Source organism: Colossoma macropomum, unplaced genomic scaffold (assembly GCF_904425465.1).
Source record: "Colossoma macropomum unplaced genomic scaffold, Colossoma_macropomum, whole genome shotgun sequence".
NCBI classification, from domain to species: domain Eukaryota; kingdom Metazoa; phylum Chordata; class Actinopteri; order Characiformes; family Serrasalmidae; genus Colossoma; species Colossoma macropomum.
In genome coordinates this window covers 29,422,829-29,447,197 of record NW_023494807.1, presented here as the reverse complement: position 1 = coordinate 29,447,197, position 24,369 = coordinate 29,422,829, and the positions used below count along the sequence as shown (strand labels likewise).

The 24,369-nt window shown below is 39.7% G+C and overlaps 1 protein-coding gene across 1 annotated transcript; it reads right to left on the bottom strand.

The window, feature by feature from the left end:
• Positions 1-1,198: 1,198 nt before the first annotated feature.
• On the bottom strand, positions 1,199-22,710 carry mtf2 (metal response element binding transcription factor 2). Its single transcript, XM_036556748.1, has 15 exons — positions 22,564-22,710; positions 18,962-19,163; positions 17,545-17,626; positions 14,959-15,051; positions 12,815-12,915; positions 9,992-10,140; positions 8,046-8,141; positions 6,166-6,234; positions 5,929-6,052; positions 4,435-4,502; positions 4,170-4,340; positions 3,608-3,710; positions 3,388-3,446; positions 3,203-3,301; positions 1,199-2,080 (listed from the first exon to the last, which is right to left on the bottom strand). The coding sequence occupies exons 1-15, from the start codon at positions 22,566-22,568 to the stop codon at positions 1,717-1,719; spliced, it is 1,785 nt and encodes a 594-aa protein (XP_036412641.1). The 5' UTR covers positions 22,569-22,710; the 3' UTR covers positions 1,199-1,716.
• Positions 22,711-24,369: the final 1,659 nt, after the last annotated feature.

Below are 24,369 nucleotides of genomic sequence, written 5' to 3'. Positions count from 1 at the left end.
GTGTTTTGACGGCCGAAATCAAACGCATTCTGTGATGTGTAGCTGTTAGCTTTCGTTAAGCCGCTGTCCTGCGTAGTTTTTCTTGGGTGTTCCCTGGCCCTTTTTAGCAGCATGTCAGACGGAAAAAGGAAACCGTAACCGGCACAATACGACTGCAGGAACAATTAGGCCCTACAGTTTGGGCCAATAGCGTCTATAACTCTACTATGAGGGTGCATGTAAAAAAGGTCACATGTTAGGATAGCCCAGGTGTAGTTTATTTTTGTCGAGTTAATCGAGCTAACATTAGCATGGTGGCTAATTCACTGTTGTCATTTCCAACCTGCCTAGTTTCGATAGCTACAGCAGCACAGCGAAGCTCGGTAGTGTTGCATTTTAAACTGCAAACACAGGGTTACACTGACCAGGCCTAACATTATGACCACCTCCTTGTTTCGACGCTCATTGTCCATTTTATCAGCACCACTTACTATATAGGTGCACTTTGTAGTTCTACAGTTACAGACTGTAGTCCATCTGTTTCTCTGCATACTTTGTTAGCCCCCTTTTACCCTGTTCTTCAGTGGTCAGGACCCCCATGGACCCTCACAGAGCAGGTACTATTTGGTTGGTGGATCTTTCTCAGCACTGCAGTAACACAGACATGGTGGTGGTGTGTTAGTGTGTGTTGTGCTGGTCTGAGTGGATCAGACACAGCAGTGCTGCTGGAGTTTTTAAACACCTCAGTGTCACTGCTGGACTGAGAATAGTCCACCAACCAAAAATATCCAGCCAACAGCGTCCTGTGGGCAGCGTCCTGTGACCACTGATGAAGGACTAGAGGGTGACGAACACAAACTGCAGCAGCAGATGAGCTATCGTCTCTGACTTTACAGCTACAAGGTGGACTGACAAGGTAGGAGTGTCTAATAGAGTGGACAGTGAGTGGACACAGGGTTTAAAAACTCCAGCAGCACTGCTGTGTCTGATCCACTCAGACCAGCACAACACACACTAACACACCACCACCATGTCTGTGTTACTGCAGTGCTGAGAAAGATCCACCAACCAAATAGTACCTGCTCTGTGAGGGTCCATGGGGGTCCTGACCACTGAAGAACAGGGTAAAAGGGGGCTAACAAAGTATGCAGAGAAACAGATGGACTACAGTCTGTAACTGTAGAACTACAAAGTGCACCTATATAGTAAGTGGAGCTGATAAAATGGACAATGAGCGTCGAAACAAGGAGGTGGTCATAATGTTATGCCCGATCGGTGTATGTAGAAACTGTAAACAAAGACCGACACAGGTTTGTCACTGGGTGTAATAGGATTCTTGTATGCTCTGTAAAGCATGTCCAACCTAGCAAAAGTCGCTATATTTGTGGGCAGAGCATGGACGGGTCAACCGTTAACCAGAATTTCCATCAGTTTCCAGTTTCTTCTACTATATAACCCCACTTCTGATGTGTAACCCAATTGACATCTACAATCTACAAGGCAGTCCTTATGTAATGGCACAGAGGCGTGTTCTATAGTCCAATCTCTCTCTCTCTCTCTCTTTTCTGTGGTCCTGAAGCCATCAAGATCACTCTCTAGTGACCACTTACGTACATTCCACAAACCAAAACTTTTCTTACCTCAGCACTAGTAGCATACTGAAATTTTGGAACCAGAGTGGACAGCACTACCGCTGGTCCAAAGTGTGTGGGCTTGATTTGGGACCTGAGACCGTGCTCATGAAGCAGTGACCCCCTCCCACTCCACCAGATACTGCACTTTACCATCTTCGGTCACTCTGCGGGCCAGGACGCGGTACTTTTCCCCGCAGGCCATGCGGCCGGCGGCGCCGAAGTAGCTACTGATGGAGCTCTTGAGGTGGCTGAGCTGGGCGTTGGGGTCCAGGCTCTGCAGAAAGTCTGTGGGGTGGAGCCGGGAAAAGGCCGGCTCTGGGACGCTGGGGCTGAGGGGCTCAGGGCGGGGAGGGATTTCAGGGTTTGGGGGTTGAAGCGCTCTCCGAGGCCGGCCGCGACGCCTCTTCACTGGAGGCTGAGCGACAGGCCACAGGCGGTCCGAGTGAGTCTGGCTGGGGCTGCTCAGGCTAGTTTGGAGAAAGGTAGAATTGTAGGAGAGAGTGAACGTTTTTAAGGACGCTGGCATAAAAGCATTATTTACCACACGTTTAATACCATTTTTAACAAGCCTTCTTCCATACACACACACACACGTCAGAAATCTTAAATTATACCGTGCTTTTTGGCCATAGCGCAAACTACTATTACAAATCAATGTGATCATTGTGATTTCAAACTCTTTTTTTTTTCGAAGAAAATCTGTTTATACATCATAGCAAAAATTCTTAATATTTCAAAAATAACATCCACTGTTCATTAAAGCCTTGGGTTTACTACACGACTTTTAAAGTCTTAACAGATTACCAAAAGGCCGGGCATCTCACACTATCTGACTGGTTTTTGCAGATTTTTTCAGCCGACAAATATTGGGAATCACACACTGAATGATAAGGCATCACACACCACTCAACGGAGCTCACTGATCTTGTGCAAATTCACGCGGACTCACATTCTTTCGTTACTAAGAGACCCAAATAAACAAACGTGGAGCTGCTGTTTTCTCTGCTGGTTGCGCTGAAATAGTAAAGAAGCAGCAGGTAAACGTGTTTAAGTGAGGATCATGGATTTAAAAATGTGGTCAGTCTGGAGTTTTTAAGAGTTTAAAATGTACATAAACTCAATCGTGCCTTAAACTCAGCTCATTAAAAAGTTTCGCTCCACACATGAATGACTTTTTGGCATTTTTCTTTGTTTACTTGCTGTATTTTCTTCTTTCATGCTCTAAGTTTTCAGTGGCTGTTGCAGGAATTCATTCAGATTGAGTGTTGATCAGTTTACACTAGATTTCGCTCAAAGTCGGGTCGGAAAAATGAAACGTTTGATAAACTCCGACTGGTCTGAAACGCGATCGGGAGGCTGTAAGTCTGAGTCTGCGCCCCTCAAACACGACTCAACTCTCTCTCTAACTGTCGACTCCGACTGACCCAAAAATCTGCAGACTATAGTCGACCAGTACAGACTCGGCCAGACTGAAAATCGGGGTAAAAGTCATGTAGCGTAACTCCGGCTTAAGGACATTAAAAAGGGCTGTTTTTCAACCAAGAAAATCTTTAGAATAACCCTTCAAATATTTGAAAGGTGAATACTACCTGGATATGCTAGTTGAGGTAGTTTCACTCATAGTGGTGGCACCAACGGATTCGACATCTGAGGTACTTGATGATGGCACAGACTTTTCACTTTTGATGCTGGACAGTCAAAAATAAACAAAATACACATTTCAGTGTAACTTAATACTGCTTTACTTCAACTATCGCCAAGACAGAACTCCTACCTTTTAGCGGTCATCACGTCCAGCGAGTTGCTGTCTAGTGATGGCAACTTCACATCTTTCTATATTTGAGGGGAAACGGTGAACAGAGAAACGTCATTTCATTATTTCAGCATTTCAAATGTTTTTAGTCTCTTTCCTTAATTTTGCACTGTGGTTTATGGGCTGCTGAACAATTATTATCTGCAAAAACACACTCAGCTACAAGCTCTTACACCCGCACCTGTGCCAAAAGTCCATCTGATCGTCTTAGTTTGGCCAGCGTCTCCAAAGAGTGCGAGATGTGTTTCCTCTTTCCTTTCTTCATGACTCCATTGGTGACAGTGCTGGAAAAAAAAGATAACTTAAAAAAGAGCTTCGCTACCCCAGTTTCTGTCACTATGTTACGTTATTTTGAACAAAACTATTTCCTAAAGATCAGGAACAGAGAAAGTGTGAGCAAGCAAAAAAGAAAGAGAGAAAGAGACAGAACCATAAGTGAGGAAGAAAAAAAATGGGAAAAGAGGGAAGAGACAGAGAGGAGATGGTTTAAGAGTAAAGGAGACAGAGCCTGAAAAGAAAAAAAGAGAAAGAGGGGAAGTAAGACAAAAGAAAAGATGAGTGCAAAACAAAAAAAACAGAACTAGGGCATGGAAAGAAAAAAGAAAGAAGAGAGGAAAAAAAGAGAGAAAGAAAGAAGAGAGTGAAAGGAAGAGCGAGAAAAAGAAAGAGAGACATAAGAGAGATAGAAAAAAGAGGGAAAGAGCATGAGAAGAAACAGAGAGAGAGAGAATCCTGACCCTCACCTGGACGAGTGTGAGGGCTTGTTGGACTTCCTGCCTTTGATCTTAATCTCCTGAGAGGCCTTTTCCTGCTCCTTGTCTGAGGGGGTCTCTGAGCTGTGGGGGGACGGAGGGAAGCGGATCCGTAATCCAAAGAGGTGCTTCTTCTTCTTTATTTCCTTCCCAGAAATGAACCTGAGGTCCAGACAGGAGAGGAATAAACACAGTTATTTGCTCTTTGACAGTCTTTATGAATTCCAGAAGCTCTGATGTAAAAGAGGAGACTCACATTGCAGGGTTGTTATTAAGTGCTTCCAGGATTCTCTCGTATCGCTCTGATTTGGGGGTGTCCGCCAGCTGTAGATTTAACGAACGAAAAAAGGGTAAAAGGTACAGATGCTGTTGCATTTTAGCCCATGTGTGCACAGAGTTGCCAGTTTAGCGTATTTACGTACATCACACCTACCATATAAGTGCACTTTGTAGGTTTATAACAAGGGTGGCCAAACTTTTCGTCTTGAGGATCTAAAGCGTAACATTTGTTTTGGGCTGAACAATTTGGGGAAAATAACTTACTGTGATTTTTCTGACCAATATTGTGATTGTTTTCTATAAATTAAAGCTACGCAAGTTTTGGCGATCTACACACAACATTTTAAAGCTTGGGTTGTGCTTTGGATCCGTTCCCTAAGCCGAAGAATCCAATGATTTTGAGGACGATGAAAGATTTGAAGGCTACGTTCACATTACAAGCCTCACTGCATCAGTGACACTGCTGTGTCGAGAACAGACCACCACCAAAATAATATCTGGACATCAGCGGTCTTGTGGTCAGAAACTGACCAATGACAAATGGGGTTGAGGTGCTGATGAACTGTGCAGTAATAGACGGGTTACATTCTGTATTTTTAAACCTACAACTGAACCTAAATGGAAGGTGTTTTGGATATAAAAAAGGCCAATGAGTGTAGATAACATAAATAAGTAAACAAACAAACAAACAAACAAAGAAACAAACTGGCCTCTCATTAGCCACATTTGCATGCAGCCTAATAATCCGACTAATAGCTCAATCGGAATAGAATACGATCATGTAAACACCTCCATCCGGTAAGCCTAGTCCGAATGAAGCCATTCAGAATACCATTTCTATCCGATTGAACGAGGTGGGTAATCCTGTAAATAATCTGTTAAATAGAAGAATAATATCTGTGTAAACGCCTGTATCTGATTACATTCCCTATCGGAAAGCTTAAGTCCGTTCTGATCATGTTCGTCACGTCATAGTGAAAGTTTATACCGTTCAACATGGCGGAGCAGAAACTGGTCTGCAGAGGAGACGAAGTTTATGCTCTGATCTTTAAAAGACGGCGGTGGGACGGACGTCCATCTTATGTGTCTCAGAACACGACGCCTTCCTCTCGGCCTTCTTTAATAAGGACATATGAAGGACGTTTTCCTGAGTCTGACATCATTTTAAAGTAATTAAAAACACAAGAGCGCCTGCTAAAAACTCATCTCACTCTGATCGGACCTCACGTGATGCTCGTTGTCATGGTAACGTCTACACTAAGTGGTTTTCCACACGTGCGTCGTTTTGGATCGGATTACTTCCTAGCTTGAATGTAAACTGAGATATGCCATCAGACTCTTGAGTAGAGTGAGCTCAAACACCTCATTGTTGATCTTTAATCGGAATGTATTCAATCGGACTGCCAAAAATCTTTGCATGTAAACACAGACAGTGTGTCTAATGCAGGAACAAAACACTGAGTAGAATTACCTCTCCAAGCTGTAGCCCATCCCAGTTCTCGTTGATATAAGACATGAGCTCCAGTTCTGAATCAAAGTATTTCTTTTTATGAATGACACTCAGATTGTAGAGGCTCAGGTGTGCAACATCTACCCTGTGGAGACAGAGGAGAACAAAACATACGTTCATTAAAAGGGTTTAAAATGAAGACAGAACTCTAAATTCTGCTGCCCCAATCTTGAAGATATTTATCTCACTGAAACTCACCATCTAAGAGGCAATCGTTTGAGGTACTCTGGTCCACTACTGCAAACTGAACAAACAAAAAGATAGAACCTATGGGAAATAAACACAAATTTGCACACTATCAGGTTAGAAACTAGGGATGCACACTGTATCGTTTGCAATTAAAGTTCTAGATGAGTGTCTGGACAGTATAATGCAAGTTTAAACCATAATAACAATTTGTCAATATGTTTGAAAAAATATACATCTCACACATAAAATATAAAATGTTTAGATCTAACCAATATTTCAGACCTATATACCTTTTTTTTTCTTCCCCGATTTTCTCCCCAATTTAGTCGTCTCCAATTCCACCCACTAGTTAAGACTCCCCCAATCACACGATACCACCAAAGTTAGGAGGGTGAAGGCTAACACAGGCTTCCTCCGAGACCTGTGAAGCTCAACCGCATCTTTTCGAATTGCCGCTAACGCAATGTCATTGGACAGCTGAACGCACTAGGAGGACAACACTAACCGCCGGATCTGTAACGTCAGCTAACAGACGTCTGCGCTGACTACCATCTCATTGGGTGATGGGGGGGAGAGAGCGAGGCCAATTGTGCTCTCTTGGACTCCCGGCCACGGATGGCTGTAGCATCAACAGGGATCGAACTCGCAATCTTCTGATGACAGGACCAACGCTTAGACGATTACGCCACTCAGGAGCCCTCAAATCTATATTTGATTAGCAGCATGTTTAGGAAAAATGTTTTGGAAGAGCAGAACATTTAGGTGATGCTGGGTTACTAAGCTATAACATCTACATTTTATTCTTTTTACTACATTTATAACTCTACATAAATACATGCTACATTTTACCACATTACTAATCCAGGTAGATTTAGTCCCAATTTCTAATTTTAAAAACGCGTATCAGCATCAATAATCCTAGAAAAATATGTGATAGACATCGGCCTACAATTCCTATATTGGCACATCCTGAATTCACTGCAAAGCATATTGCAATTGCACCATGTAGCAATACAATCACAATACTAGAATTGTATAATATATATTGTCGCTGTCCAACGAAAAACAAGAATCTCCAAAACAGTAACTTTACAGGAGAAGGCAAAAACACTCTTACCTTTCAATGTAAGTCAATGTAGAGAGATTTTATTCCAAGTGATTTTGGAGCATTTCTATTGGTCCATTAATCATGAAATTGTCACACAGCGTAAAGGACAGCTGGTGTGTTGAAATGATGTAGAAAAATAAAAATCGACAAAAATGGAAACACATGATTTTCTTTGGACAGCGACGATGTTAGCCTTGCCACTCCAGTTGTAAACTAAAGTACTCTAAACATGCCTTGGCTGTAAATTTGACCATTTCTTTAAATTTTGGAATTATACATCTTGTCACATTATCCAGTATTCACCCCCTACTGCAGGCATTAGGAGAGCAATTAAAAAGATATTCGATTCACTTTTCTTGCATAACACTGACCTCATTATTAAATTCAAAAACATTTTTTAAGTAATAATGTGTGCAGGAATCCTTTTGATGTATGTTTCTTTAGACAAAATTGTGCAACAAGGGGAAGAAATGATATAGAGCCCTGTTTCCTGAAGTGGTGAGATCACTCCAATGTTGCTTCTAGGCAACAGACATATTTCTGCAAATGGTCATAAGAAAAAAATGATACTGAATGTTAAAAAAGAGGTTTAAAAGTGCCCACTAAGAGATGAGTGACCAACTACATGCTTTTTATTGACTTACACAAACTCTGCCCTTTATAGTTAACCCTGTCATTGTTGTTAAATATGTATAATGTTATTGTAAAGTGAAGAAAATGGGTTTGTTGCCATGAGGCAACATCAAGCAATAGAGGGTTAAGTGAACGCTTTGCTCTTTACCTGTCTCCATTCAGCATAGGCCTTTCAAAGCACTGGATGCACGCCTCATGAAACCACTGCTTACACCTGTTACACTGCAGCATCTTCAGATACCAGCTGTGGAGGAAATAACACTCTCTTAAAGGTATGTGAATAATGTTCATCTGCTATTTTAATTATAAGAACTTATTCAGAATACATTGGTCCAGGCTTCGTATGAATATGTAATGAGCTAGTCACACTCAGACAAAAGCGTAATAGACCTAAAGGGAAAAATTAGATCAGGCACAACAGTAGAATAAAAAACAACCGTATTGATGTGTCATAAAATATCAAAATGTTCTTATGATTCAGAATTAGTTTTCACACAATGAAACAGTGTCATTGAAGCAAAGCATCTATTTGAGCACTACGTTGGCCTATTTTCCTATTTCGTCAAAACACCAATTTGACGCAGTTGCTAAAGTGAGGTTTAGAAGCATTTTACGTCTTCAATTGTTCAAAAACACTGATTTATCTAATTCCTCGTTTTTCTGAAGATACAGTGATGCGCATCCTTCATTTGTGCAATGTTCAATCAAAACAGCCGTGAAGTACAAGTTTTTTTCAGTGTCAGAAAAAGGTAGAAAAGACATTTAACAGAGAATCACACAGAAGCCTTCACAACTAAATATCAGACTGTCAGTATTTACTGTGTCACTCTTTACCTTTATTACAGCTTCCATTCTTTTCAGAAGACTCACTTTCAGTTTCTCAAAGAAATCTGCAAGGATATTTTTCCACACTAGTATAAGGATAAGGATATTTTTCCAAGTTCAGTCTTGAAGTTGGTTGCATTTTCTGCTTCTCACTATTCAAATATTCTCAAACACATTAAATGATGTTGAGGTCTGGTCTCTGAGATAACTTGCTTCTTTGTTTCCTTTTCTTAGGCTACGTTCACACAGCAGGTAAAAGTGGCCCAAATCTGATTTTATCACCAAATTCGATTTTTTTCATTTGGCTGTTCACATTATCTTTTAAATGCGATCTGTATGTGACATCAGTCTGAACAGATCAGCTCCTAAACCGACCCGCATGCGCAAAAGAACAATGCTTCACGTTGCTTCACGCTTCTTCACGGCTCATCCAGAGGAAAACAATCACGATTGCCAAAGAACACCAGTCGCTCAGCTTCATCTTCGTCAGCATCACAGGAGCACATCATGATGCTTCATTCAGACTGACTGCTGGGCTCATCACCCAGAATGTGTTCAGCTCAACGTAAAAAGGGCGCAGTCACTTTTAACTGTTCTTTGACGCTGCAGCCTCGTTCAGCCATTTCTTTTGAAACCTCTTTGAAAACGGAGGGTTTTAATGAGTCTCTTCTAATTGTTTGGCACAAAAACATCAGCCTAAATGTTTATGAGTCTCAGCAGGGTGAAATTATTGCGAATGTCGTGTTGGATTGACGTAAAAGCTGCATGAACTCACAGTGCCACAGATCGGATACGTATCGGATTTCAGTACCACATATGAAAGCATCTCAAATCGGAAATGAAATTGTCAGATTTAGTGTGTTTATCTGTTCACACTGACACACAGACACACACCCGTGTCACATATGAAGAAAAAGATCAGATTTGGGCCACTTTTACCTGCTGTGTGAACAAAGCTTTAGTTACAGGTTCGCAACAGGCATACATTTTATATCTAATCTCGAAAATGACAAATTTAATGGACGTTTCTGGCTGGAAAACAAATAGACAAAGGATGATCCCGGACTTCTATACACTGCTGTATGTCATCAGCACACACTAATACCAACAGACAACAGTAAATCAAAGTATCTCCATGACTTGGTATTTTGTAATCTATTAGGTAATTTGTGTTGTCAAACGCTCTTTTTTGTCATCATGTTAGAGTTGATCTCTGTGGCTATTATGTTAAGAGAAGTCCTTATTGATGACTGTGCACAGTCCACTCACTCTCCAGGCCCTCCACAGTAGCAGTAGCATTGCTGGGTGTTGGTTTTGTGGCCCTGATCCCACTCCAGCTCATCCAGGGTGTACGGCAGGGACTGCTTCATCTCCTGCAGGGCTTTAGCGTTCGGCCCTTTCTTGCGTGCGCCGCCCCTCTGAAATCAGAACACAAAACCAGCAGAGAAAGAAAAACAGGTCAGCTGAACAAATAAACTCTTCAGACTTCAACAGCACTTTCCTCAAGGGCCATGTTATTATTTAAAAAAAAGCCACGTGATCCTTGCAGTTGGCTTATTCAGTCTGTCCTGTTTGACAAACGGTAACAAAGAACAGGATGCACATGCAGTTGCTGCAATTCATCGACAGCTACAGCTCCAGCAGCTTCTAGCAACGCTGTGTTTTACCTTCAGATGGATGTTCACAGTTAAAAATCGCTGCTACTTGTTAATTTAAGCACTACACAATTAAACAGGGGCTGGCAATCAGGGGCGGCCTTTGCACTAGGCCAGGTGTCGGCAACCAAAATATTAAGAAGAGCCGTTTTATCCTGTCAACAAAAATCAATCTACTTTGGGAGTGAAATTATTTTATGTCCATTTTATTGAAGTGACGTTTTAACTTCTTGGCTGTAAATATGTCTCAGTATATCATATACAGTATATAATAATGTACTAGTATAGAATAAAAAATATAAACAAAAACGCAGACTTGCTTTGCTCTGCTTTGAGCTTTAGCACAGCTATAGCCACTTTTCTCGCATCTCTGGCAGGAAACTTTTCCTCAAAAGTGGAATCGTGTCTTGTAAAATATCCCTCAACATTTGACTTTTTACGAGGCTGAAGTCGCTTCTCATTCGCCAGCTTCTCAGTCGAAATTTCTCGTTCCACCTTAAATGGTGCCTGAGGGTAGAAGGTAACTGTTGCACCATTTAAGGTGGAACCGGAGAATTTGAACAAGAAGCTGTCGAATGAGTTGACTTCAGTTTTGCGCCTTTTCAGTGTTTGACAGTTTCTCGTTGCAGATTAAACATATCAGGAAACCAGCTGGAGTGAATATAAATGTAAATAAGTCCATTCGTCTCCAAATTATCGATGTTCATCTTAAATCTTACACTTTACCTTTTCTTTAGCTACAAGCTGGACCAAATTGTTGTATGCATTGCTATGGTGACCAACAGTCTGCACTGTCACCAACCTTCAGGGTTAAAGGTTGAATTAGCAGATCTACATTAACTCCATTGTTTAAGATCATTTATTGTTAAAACTGTGTTTTTATTTTTTTTATTTTATTTTTTCCTACAAATCTAATTCTGCTGTGGAGCCACAACAGGGCAGTAAAAGAGCCGCATGTCGCCGACCCCTGCACTAGGCAAAGGTAGCCTGCTGCAAAGGGCCCCCACTCCCTGGGAGCTGAGAGGGAAAATCTAAGTCACACAAGTGTAGCAAAGAAACACAAAAAGAAATGAAATAAAAGGGAGGAAAGCAGAGTTAGCCACTACACTTGCACAGCTAACTTTGTTTTCTCCAATAAGAACAGAGCGCTGCACAGACTCAGCATAACGCTCGTGTTAGCATAGCACCAACACACAACTTATTGTGCCTAGGGTGTTTCCAATCTGAATTTACAGTGATTTGTACTGCATTTTAGGAGTAAGATAATTTTTTACAAGGAATAGTGATATTAAAACATTACATATTTAGATACAGAGCTTTTGACATCCTCTCACTGTATACGCAGATTTATTAGCGGACCACGGAATATGCATTGTATGTCTATACACAAGCGTGTGGATTTAGTGCTGGGCAGTAGGTGAAACACCAAATAAAAATAATGTGCATTCATAGTTTTTGACAGTGCTTTGTGGTACCACTGGTTCTTTTTGGTTTAACTTATCAAACCTCAGAAAAACAAAATGTGACATTGTACACCAATCAGACATAACATTATGACCACCTCCTTGTTTCTGCACTCATTGTCCATTTTATCAGCTCCACTTACTATATAGGTGCACTTTGTAGTTCTACAGTTACAGACTGTAGTCTGTTAGCCCCCTTTTACCCTGTTCTTCAGTGGTCAGGACCCCAATGGACCCTGACCACAGAAGAACAGTGGTCAATTACAGACTAAGTTCTGTAACTGTAGAACTACAAAGTGCACCTATATAGTAAGTGGAGCTGATAAAATGGACAGCGTAGAAACAAGGAGGTGGTCATTATGTTATGCCTGATCAGTGTATACTGTGCTTGTATACACTAAACACCACAATGTGTAGTGGAATATGTCACTACTCAACAAATAAATCATATATTTGTGTTTTTTTGCTCCTCCTGCTCATCTTTCCGGGTTTAGACAATCAGTAGGACACTGATGTAAATGAAGAAATGTTAGTTGTGTCCAGAATGATAAACAGAGCTGCAGAAGACTAGACTGCGGAAGCTGTAGAACATCAAGAATGAAGCATAAATATAATAATAATAATAATAATAATAATAATAGCTAAATAATAATAAAAAATAAAATATCCAAAACTCATCGATTTTAAAGGTGAAGATCAAATCTCAAAACAGATAACTTGACATGAAAGTGGATAATTACGGTTTATTAAATCATTTATTCACTCCTTGTTAACAAGATTCTTGAAATATTGATAAAAACAAAACACATATTTTGGTGATTTGTGTGCCACACTGTACCACACAAGTTATTATTGTATATTATAAATTATGAAACTGTCAATACAGCAAGGGATTCCAAACTTTTAAATGGTAGTGCATTTCCATCAAAGGGAAACACAACCTGAACACTAAAAAGAATTTAAAGCCTGCAAACCTTCGTCGTTGTGGCAAACACACACTGTCTGCAGAGCCATTTATCATCAGATGCGATGACGCTGGAGTCGATGATGGGGGTGTGGCAGAGTTGATGGTATCCTACAAAACGATCGACAGAAACACATTAGAATGATTTGGCTCTTCTTCTAAATAATTTCTATGTTACTTTTATTCTGTTTAATTTTATTTTTCCCTTATTTATACAGTTTTATGCAAAGGTTTAAACAACCCCAGTCAAATTACATCTTTTGCTGATTTCCTAAGTAAAAGTAAGTTAACACATTTGGCAAATTTGTTCATTTTAACATATTAGGAAAATACAGCAAATAATGACGTCAACTTTCTTTTGCATACGACGTTGTGTCATTTTCTTTTGCAGATTTGTTACAATTTTTGCTTCCTTGTTTGGTTTGTTTTGTATTTTACATGGTAGACGTGCGGACTCAAGACAAAAACTTAAGATCTGACAGGTCAAGATAAGATTTTTCACAAATTCGTATTACAGAAGCAAAACTTATCTTAATTTAAGAATCTGATCTTATCTTACAGCATCTTTTATCATCTCAAGTTAGGAAATCTTAACTTTCTCGACTGAAGTCAACAATCAACTGTCGTGTCTGTTATCTAGCAACCGACCATACGCACATAGCTGAAACTAGTAAACACGTAATCAAGTTAGTTAGTCAGACTAACGTTAAAAAGGTCAAACAAAACTAAAGCGCGATAAACTGAGAGTTAAGAATATTGTTTTAGCGCTTCGAGCTGTTTATCAGAGTCGCTGCTCCACAGTTTCAGTCTCCATTTCCCAAACGCTTTAGCCGAGCGTGCTAACGTTACTCCTCCTAATAAACAGACACACGTTCAGCTCCGTCTCCTCAATATTCACCACCATCACTGTAATATTTCATCATCAACATTAACATTAACACCCGAAGGTAATAAGAGGGGAAGGTGGAGATCGTGTCTGCAGCGTCTGAGTTCTTAAAAAAACGTTTAAAAGAATAATTAAAAAAAAATAATTCACTCAAGTCAAAGCGCCGTTTTCAGTGTAGATAAGTTTAGCGTCATTATGCTGGTTATAGTGAGCTGTGCTGCCCATCACTGCACAAAACAATAGAAACAGACGATTAAAACAGAAGTTAAGACAGATCTGGGGTTTATCTTAAAGTTAAGAAAATATTTAGGATATTTTGGCAACTTAGGATGTTTCTGTAAAACCGTTTTCTCATCTGGAAATAAGATAAGATTATAGACTTAAGTCTTAACTGAGGTTGCCATGACAACAAAGCAGATAAGATATGATCTCAGACTTAAGAATTTTCTGAAATTTGGCCCCTGGTCTTTGTTTTTCTGTACGAAAAAAGTGAACAAGCTCATAATTCAGAGGATCCAGTGACATTCAAAGAAAAAAGTACACAGGACAAAAAGCATCATTTCCGTTTAGCGCTGAGTGAAATACCAGCGACCAGCGAGCTTTTTCCCCTCGATTTTCTCCCCAAATTAGATGCATCCAATTCAACAGACTTGTTTGGACTCCCCCAGTCACACCAGCGAAGCCACTCCATCTTTTCAATCTGTCAGTAACGCAACGTCACAGGATAGCCGAACGCGCTCGGACCGCTAGTTGTTACGACAGCTAACAGACGTCTGCGCTGGCCAGCATCACACTGAGTGATGGGGGAGACGGGGGACCACCCTACCCACCCAGAGAGAGCAAGAACAATTGTGTTCTCTTGGACTCCCAGCCACGGATGGCTGTAGCGTCACCTTAGCCCCTTATTTGTGCATGACCCACTACAGAATGACAACACGTCCTAATTTCTCATGTATCGCTGCTGTCAGAACAAAACCTCGTATCTCCAAAATGGTAACTTTACAAAAGAAGGAGAAAACATACTTTACTTCTAATGTAAGTCAAAGGAACCAGACCTTTCTTGAAGTAATTTTGGACCATTTCCTTCGGTCTGTTCATCATGAAATTTATATACAATGTAAAGAGCAACAGGCCTTTTCAAATTATGTAAAAAAATGAAAAACGACAAAAATGGAGATACAAGGTGTAAGTATAAGTTATCAGGAATAAAACTGATTCTGATCAATAAAGACATTAACTGTCTTGACACAGAACACTAGCCGACCTACCTTGTCCACACTTGTCGCAGATGACCATTTCGTTGGGTGGCTCTGAGCTTTCATTCTGACAAATGGTGCAAAGCATCTCCTCTCCACTGTCCCCTGTAACACACAGCAGCAACAAATTACCGTCCTGGTTCTGTTCAAACCCAACGCTCGACCTCAACAAACCATGAGTGAGAGACGATCCCCAGCTGAGGTCAAAGCAACTCCTATGAATATGTACATGTGAGGAAACGTCCATTCATCTTAAACTTGTCTGATAGTTTCCTCCAAGTTAAAACAATAACTGGACTATTAATCAACGTTTTGTGCTATATGAATACACAACATGCACTCACACTTATTTCTTAGTTTTCTTTTCCTAGTAAAGCTAAAAATTGCGATTACTTGTTTATTTGCCAAAATAATCAGTAAATTACTTAATCAATAGAGAGGCTTACATTATTCTGGCATTCGTTTCAGCCAGTATTAAAGCACAATGATTAAAATGAGCTGTTTGCAAAACTTGCATCTGATTCATGACGCTAGACAAATAAATAGCATTATAAGTATAAATATATTATTAATATAAAAACATATATTTACAATGCCTTACTGCTCCTCAAGCTCCACGAATATACAGTACAGTGCAAAAGCCAGAGACAACACTTCATTTATTCCATTTTTAGTCACAACAGCCATTAAGTGCAAGATAATTACTGGTAAACAATGTCGTCACTGTGCCAAAACCTCATTTCTCCAAAACTACATTTTAATATATGCTAATTTAAGATTACTTCAGTCATTTTGGGCCATTTCTATTGGTCATGAAATGTCCACACAATGTAAAGGACAGCTGGCCATTTCCTATAGTGTAAAAATATAAACAAAAAACTGGCGTTATGAGGTTTTGGTACAGCAGCGACAATATCATGAAATCCTACAATATTCTCCTGCTAAGCCCTGTTGCTGTAATTGACCCAATGACACTAATCCCAGTGCACCAGTTAACCCACACTCATCTGCAAAGTGGAGCGTTCAGGGTGTAAAGAGAATTCTTTGTAGGGCTGCACGATAAATTGTATTTTTATTGCTATGCTGGTATTGCAACAAGAGTTTCCGTGATAAACACATCGTTAAGAGCTGCGATGACAGAACAGATCAAATGATCTCAAACACAGTGCCAATATGACACAATTAGACTGCTGGGAATGTAGCCTTAGAAGCCCAAACAGTGCCTCCTGGTACCTGCCAATTACAAACCACACACGTGCACAGCCAAAACTACCGTATCCTTAACTATTAGTCTATAACATCATTTAAAACAGGGGTCTCCAACACTGATCCTGAAGAGCCTAGGTCCAACCACAGTTTGCCACATTTGTCACTTTGCTCCAGCTAATCAGCCTCTTCCCAAGCCCCTGATTGGCTGGATCAGGTGTATTAGAGTTAAGTAAGGTTGGGGCAGCTTACTGGATACAGGCTAGAACTAACCAAACTCACCCAGCCAGGCCTTTACGGACCTTGCTTTGTGCACTGGGGCTCAGTCACGCTGGAACAGAAAAGGTGCTTCCACCAAACTGTTCACACAAAGTTGGAAGTGTACAATTGTCCAAAATGTCTTGTTCTGCTGAAGCATTAAGATTTCCCTTCACTGGAACTGAAGGGCAGAAAAACAACCCCGTATCATCATCCCTCCTCCACCAAACTTTACAGCTGGCACAGTGCAGTCAGGCAGGTAACGTTCTCCTGGCATTCACCAAACCCAGACTCGTCCATCAGACTGACAGATAGAGAAGCGTGATTCACCACTCCACAGAATACAGTTTCCACTGCTCCAGAGTCCAGCGGCGTCGCTTCACACCACTCCATCCAACGCTTGGCATTGTGCTTGGTGATGTAAGGCTTGCGTGCAGCTGCTGGACCATGGAAACCCAGGCCATGAAGCTCCCAGTGCACAGTTTTGTGCTGATGTTGATGTCAGAGGAGGTTTGAACTCTGCAGCTACTCAGCCAGCAGAGTGTTGGAGACTTTTATGCTCCTCAGCGACCCGCTCAGTAACTTTACGTGGCCCGACACGTAGCTGAGGTGCTGTGGTTCCCAAATGCTTCCACTTTTCAAAAATACTACTCACAGCTGATCATGGAATATCTAGGAGTTGTGTGAAATTTCATGGAATTTTGTGCGTTAGTGTGTGAGTGTATGTATATATACATACATATATATATACACATACATACATATATACACACATATATTTATTTATGTCTACATACACACACATATATATCCATATCGTGCAGCCCTAGCATTACGTGCATAAATTGAGTAAAATATCTGGAATATCTCTACACCAGTGCATTTCAGTTTATACATGGCCTACTAGAGTGTAACAATACCATCAGTAAATGTAGGCAGCTGCATTTTCTTCAGCTTCTTCAGGCTTCTACAAGGAAAACTGACAAGTGAAAAACTCCACATGAATAAAAACAATTCGACTTGGAAACAAAGCACGTGACAAAATCAGGTGACCCTTCATATTAGGCGCTACTGCATTCCTGTTACAGCGAAGTTGTTGTCATTTACTAGTGGAGCACAGTGAAGAGCACTTGCCTGTCTGAATGTCCTTCCAAAGAACCCACGATTTGGACTGATCTTCAAAAACCACTAAACAGCTATGCTTTTGTTTGTTTATCTGTGAGGAGGAAGAGAAAAATAAAAACAAATCACACTAACAGATCTCACAGTTGAAAGCATATACAAAAATGCTCATTATACCTAACGTTGTATGCAAAGTCTGTGCGCCCCTGGTCTGATGACATATTTTTGTTGCTTTTCTAAGTGAAAATAAGTCATAAACACATCCTTTACAGAGAGCACACTTCTGCACATTTCAATACACACCATTACTGTTTGTTTACTTACTGACATATACTGAAAAAATACAACATTAAATGCATTCTGTGCAAAAGTTATGGAACATATTTGGTACCCCCTTCCCCCAATATGTTGACCAGGGTGTTCAAACCGTTGCCTGCAACTATATATACAGTATACATATACATATATACAGGTCTGGCTTCCTGGACATCATCTTCAGACGTTTAACACCTGAAAGGCTGAACCGAGGTTCAGGTTTTTGTTGCACTGTATACATTCGATCCGGTTAGTTTTGGTTTCTCCCTGCAATTTTTTCGTCATTTACATCAGCTGCGTCTCGCTGTACTTAACAGTGACTGGTTTGTAGAGGAGCGTCTGATGTCAACACGGTGTCAATTCGGCGAGTAGCCTTTTCCGGTTGAATGTAGAGAAAAAAATATTCTCTCTCTCATCCTCTCAGAAAATAAGGTATAAATTTCGCCATTTTTATGCATTTTTTTGAAGTTGACTTTTTCATTGGATCAAATTACAATAAACCATTTTGTCTCCTCTCCCCGTGAGCTACAGCAGCTCATCTTACTTCTCTGCTTGTTCTTTTCTTCTGTTGTTTAAAGGGTGACGATAGCCTGCCTCAACGCCCTGTAATTGGTCCCAAAGTCCGAACCACTCAAAGAAGTGTTTTCACAGTGCAATCAGTTCAGTTTGACAACCTCAGATCAAATTTTGGTCCTTTGGTCTGGACAGTGGTCCAAAACACCTTTTCCACTTTCTATTTTGGTCCAGACCAAACTGAAACATCCAAAATGACTTGGAAAACACTCTGGTTCCATTGACTTACATTGAAAGTAAAGCAGGTTTTTTCCTTCTCCAGTAACGTTATCATTTTGGAGATGCAACATTTTTGTTCTGGCAGCAACACAATATGTACACGTTGCATGTTTTGTTGATTTTCTAAGTGAAAATAAGTTAACGCACCCTCTACAGAGAACACCCCGAAATATGGAATTTTTCTGTAAATTTTAATGCACACTTTCTGTTTTAGAAATTATGTTTTGATATTTTTCCACCCCAATATGTTAAATTTAGCGCTTTAGGCAGGTTTGTTTATTTATTTATTTTGAACAGGATAGGAGATCAGAAGTAAGCTCACCTTCTCGATTGTCCCCAGGTAAAACAGGCCATCTGACCATCGAGCTAAAACGTCCTGCCCCTCCTCAAACTTGTTTGCGAGTCTGGCCGTGTCACTCTGCCCATCTTTGAGGGAGAGTTTGGACAGGGACACCGGAGACTTGTCTTTATGGTGGGAAGGAGACTTCTGATGGGACCCCAGGCTGTTTGCGACCGTTGAGTCTCTGTCACAAAAAAATGAGCAAAACTTCAAATTACATCTCAGCGAATGTATAAACTACAGTGTTAAACATTTCCCCTATTTTGCCAAAAATCCTTTCCTACTCAACCACCTGAGTGACCTACATTAAAGAACTTTTCATGATATACACATATGAGAAATTAATTAACACCCATATTTTAACATGGCATCTAATTTCACCCAGCATAAAAAGGAGCAAGACAATGGTTAAAAAAGTCTGTTTACAAACCTTGCATTACTGATTCATAACGTCAGACAAATATTAAAATATATACATAAGACCACTAAGTACTGCTAAAGCAGGGGGGCAGGGGGTCAAAGCGTAATGTCTGTGGTGGGCCAAAGGCTGAAAAGACTAAACAAATGAGAAGAAAAGGTACGTAGGGTTTAAATTCATTTCATATTATATTTTGCTAAAACTTAATATATACATTTTAGGAGGAAAATAAGAATTTAATAAGTTTTACATAGAATTACAACATATATTCCTTTTTTATTATTAGATTATATCCTACATTTCATAATGTACAGCTTTTTTTGATTTTGTATAACTGTGCACACAATTTTTAGCAACCTCAGGGGAAATTCCACTACTTTTATTTTTAATTTTTGCATAATGCTACGGTTAAAAAGTAAACAATGTTATTCAGAGTGGTTTGGTTTGAAACTGAAATGTTCACAGTGGTGGTGATAGGAACCAGACGTCCACCTAAAACCTCCCTTACAGAAATTTATTACATGAAATGGCTATGAATTCACTGCCTGATGTCTGAGACACTGTTTCAGAATAGTTCTGAAGATTTCGGTCTAAAATAGATAAATATTAAAATCCATTCAAGGCAGGGAGGTACATGCAGGGCACTGTAAATCTTTTTTTTTTTCAGATGTAGCAGATTTTTAGATTTTACCATCATCAACATTACATTTAAAAAAAGAAGACGTGTAGGTTCACTGTTGGTTTTGGATAGTAAATAAAATGTCTATATTTGTGTTGTAGACTTCGCAACCTCTGGTTCCCATCACCACCACTGTAAAGACATCTGAGTCTCTACAATGAACCATTTCACATCACACCATTCTGAATGACTGTTTACACCTCCATGACAGAATTAGGCAGTAATGTTGAATAAAACTGGAGTAAATTCACCTTTAACTTTGCTTTTAGTACGGATATCAAGCCTAAAAACACTGTATAGACACTCACAGTTGACCAATGATTGATCAGATATCACAACCAGCTTTAAGCAGATATATACTGCAGCAATTTCTGAATTATACTAAATACAAGTTCTAGAGTTTACTACAGGGCACTATACAAGTATTAAAGATTACTATAATACTAACTAAGAAAATAAATCAGCTAAAGTAGCTGAAACACATGTACATTTCTATCTGTCTGGATTTGCATGTCTTTTTGGGGTTGAGCTTGCCTTACAACTACATGCTCATTGGCCAAAATAATGTTTGGTATCGAAACCCAATACTTTTACAGCACGAATCTAACACTTCAATGCTACAGAGTATGGGAAATGCCATGTCACTCAAAACCAATTTTTAATATGATAACAACAATGAGATGCACAACTTAATAACTCTCTCAAATGTATAAACGCCCCTTTGATCTAAATAACATTAGCTGAAACATAGTAAAATAACCAGCAGCATAAAACTAACATAAAACAATAACAGACTCAATGCAGAGTTGAGCTGAATGACAACCTACACTACAATCTACATTTGAAAAAAATGGTTCTTTAATGGTTCTTCAGTAAAGGCAATGGACCTATTTAAAACCATGAGTTCTCTATAGAACCGTCTCATGCTTAAATGGTTCCTCAGATTGATGGAGAACATACTGTATATGGTTCTATATGGAACCCTTTTGCTAAAAATGCACTCTTTAAAAAGATGATTCTTCAAGGGTCCTTTAGTAAATAGTTCTATACAAAAGCATGAGCACTCAAAGAACCCTTTGCATGACTTAAAGGCTCTTCGCATCATGAAAGTGTTCTTCAGATTGATGAAGAATATGCTGTAGATGGTTCTATGCAGAACCTATTTGAAAAGGGTTCTATATAGAATCATCTCCAGCACATTCTTAAGAACGCTTTCATGACGCAAAGAACCCTTTAATCAGGCAAAAGGGCTCTTTGAGTGTTCATGGTCCTATATAGAACCATTTTCTTTACTAAAGCCCTTGAGGAACCATTTTTATGCGTGTGGTTCTGTATAGCACCAAAAAGGATTCTTCTATTGTTACGATATCACACATATCAACAGAAGAACCCTTTTTGGTGCGACACAGAACCATATACAATACATTCTCCATCAGTCTGAAGAACCATTTCACCATGCAAAGAACCACTTAGGCATGTAAATGGCTCCATACAGAACTCATGGTTCTAAAGAACTCTTGAAGAACCATCTTCTTTGAGAGAGTGGTTCTGTATCGCACCAAAAAGGGTCCTTCTATTGTTATGATACAGTAGCAGAACCCTTTTTGGTGCGATACAGAACCATATACAGTACATTCACCATCAATTTGAAGAACCATTTCACCATTCAAAGAACCACTTAGGCATGCAAATGGCCTCATACAGAACTCATGGTTCTAAAGAACTTCTGAAGAACTTCTGAAGAACCATCTTCTTTGAGAGAGTGGTTCTGTATCGCACCAAAAAAGGTCCTTCTTTTGTTATGATACAGTAGCAGAACCCTTTTTGGTGCAATACAGAACCCTACACAACACACTCTCATCGTTCTTCAGACTGATGTTCACCATTCAAAGAACCACTTAGGCATGCAAATGGCTCTATACCGAACTCATGGTTCTAAAGAACTCTTGGAGAACCATCTTCTTTGAGAGAGTGGTTCTGTATCACACCAAAAAGGGTCCTTCTATTGTTATGATACAGTAGCAGAACCCTTTATGGTGCGATACAGAACCCTAAGTTACACAACACACTCTCCATCAGTCTGAAGAACGATTTCACAACACAAAGAACCATTTAAGCATGTAAAAGGTTACATACAGAACTCGTGGTTCTACGCAGAACCATTGCCTTTATTAAAGAACCCTTGAAGAACCGTCTTTCAGAAGAATGTAACTACGGTTAATCGATTTGTATCTGAAGTGGGAGTGAGAGAAATTGGGAGTCTTGATAGAAATAAAGCGAATATTTTCATGCAAATTTGGCTGCTAATGGTGAAGAGAGTGGCGGAAAACGCACCTACACACCTCTACTCGGAAAAATACGTGTTTTTATACTGACATTTTTCCGCGTTTGTTGATTTTTGGAGGGTTTTTTCTGAGCTCTGCTTTGGCTTGCAGGTTATTGTTGTTGGTATTGTTCAGTATAAAGGCTGATTTCCAGCTGCCTTACCTCATTCGGCCACTTCCCACGGTTAAACTGCTGCATATACAGAAAAAATAAAATGTAAAGTGTGGAGCGAACGGTGCCAAACTGCTTAAAACAGCTTCCCCAGCCTCAATTTCAATGTTTTTAACATAAAGCGAATGAGTGTTTTCCCCCCGCCGCCTCTCTCGCCATTTTGGGTTCCCGCTGAGCTGCAAGTGCATTATGGGAAGCGCTCAGTCCGCCCATCAGTTTCCCTCACAAAAATTTGAATTCGCAAAGGGGTGTGTTTTGATTATTTATTTATTTATTTTTAATAAAAAGAAGCATCAATAGATCACGATCTTATCTCGAGTCCTCTTTTACGAGCATAAATCGGTGTGACTGCGTTCCCATCCTTCTGTTTTCAAAGCGTAGATTAACAATGAATTAAATGTGATGCATGTTACAGGTTCTACAGCCATGTCAGCCCATATTCTGATATATTTGATCCTTTAGAGGTGTCCAAATGATTAATTGACAGCAAAAAACGACAAAAATACCGCTTTTAAGAGCGTGTTTCCTAAACGGACTACAAATTCCGTGGCGCGATTAAGGTCACCAGCACACATTTCACTAAGCGGCGCCAGCACTGAGCCATGGGATTTGTAGTTCAATTGCATTTTTAAGCCGCACCGTTGCATGGCGCAACATAACGATTGTTGTGTTCGTAGCTAATACGACAACACGTCTTTAGGTGATTTTAATACAGCGTACACTCTAAAAAGATGGTTCTTCAGTGGTTCTGTAGTAAAGCCATTGGTTCTATTTAAAACCATTTGCATGCTTAAATGGCCCTTTGCATCGTGAACTGATTCTTCAGATTGATAATGTCTTGTATGTGGTTCTATATCGAACCTTTATGAAAATGGTTCTATATAGCACCAGAAAAGGTTCTTCTGTTGTTAAAAGCTTGCCATCATAACAATACAGGAACCCTTTTTGGTGCTATGTAAAACCTTTTTCATAAAGGTTCTATATAGAACCATATACAGCACATTCTCCATCAATCTGAAGAACATTTCACCATGCAATGACCCATTTAAGCATGCAAATGGATCTTTGAGTGTTTACGGTTCTATGCAGAACCATTATCTTTGCGAAAGAACACTTGAAGAGCCCTTTTTTTTAAGTACACTGTTAGAAATAAAGGTTCTGTGCAGGTATATTTTTAGTCATCAAGGTACAAACAGTGTAAATGTACTTTCAAAGGTACAACAGTGGTTCTTTGCATCATGAAATGGTTCTTCATATTGATAAAAAATGTGCTGTAGATGGTTCGATATAGAACTGGTTTGAAAAAGGGTTCTATATAGCACCAAAATGGTTCTTCTATTGTAACGAACTTGATATTGTAACAATAAAAGAACCCTTTTCAAAAAGGTTCTATATAAGATCATATACAACACACTCTCCATCAACCGGAAGACAAGTTTGCGATGCAAAGAACCCTTTAATCATGCAAAGGGTTCTTTAAGTGTTCATGGTTCTACATAGAACCTTTTCTTGACTAAATAACCCTTAAAAAAAACATCATTTTTAGAGTGTATATGGATATGGACAGGGGAGTGAATGGTACCCTTTAAAGCAGTGCCCTAACATACACACACACTAAAAAAAGATGGTTCTTCAAGGGTTCTTTAGTAAAGAAAGTGGTTCTATATGGAACTTTCTTGAAAGTGGTTCTATACAGCACCAAAAAGGGTTCTATTATAACAAGCTTGACATCATAACAATAGAAGAACACTTTTGGGTCCTATACAGAACCCTTTTCAAAAACGGTCTACATAGAAC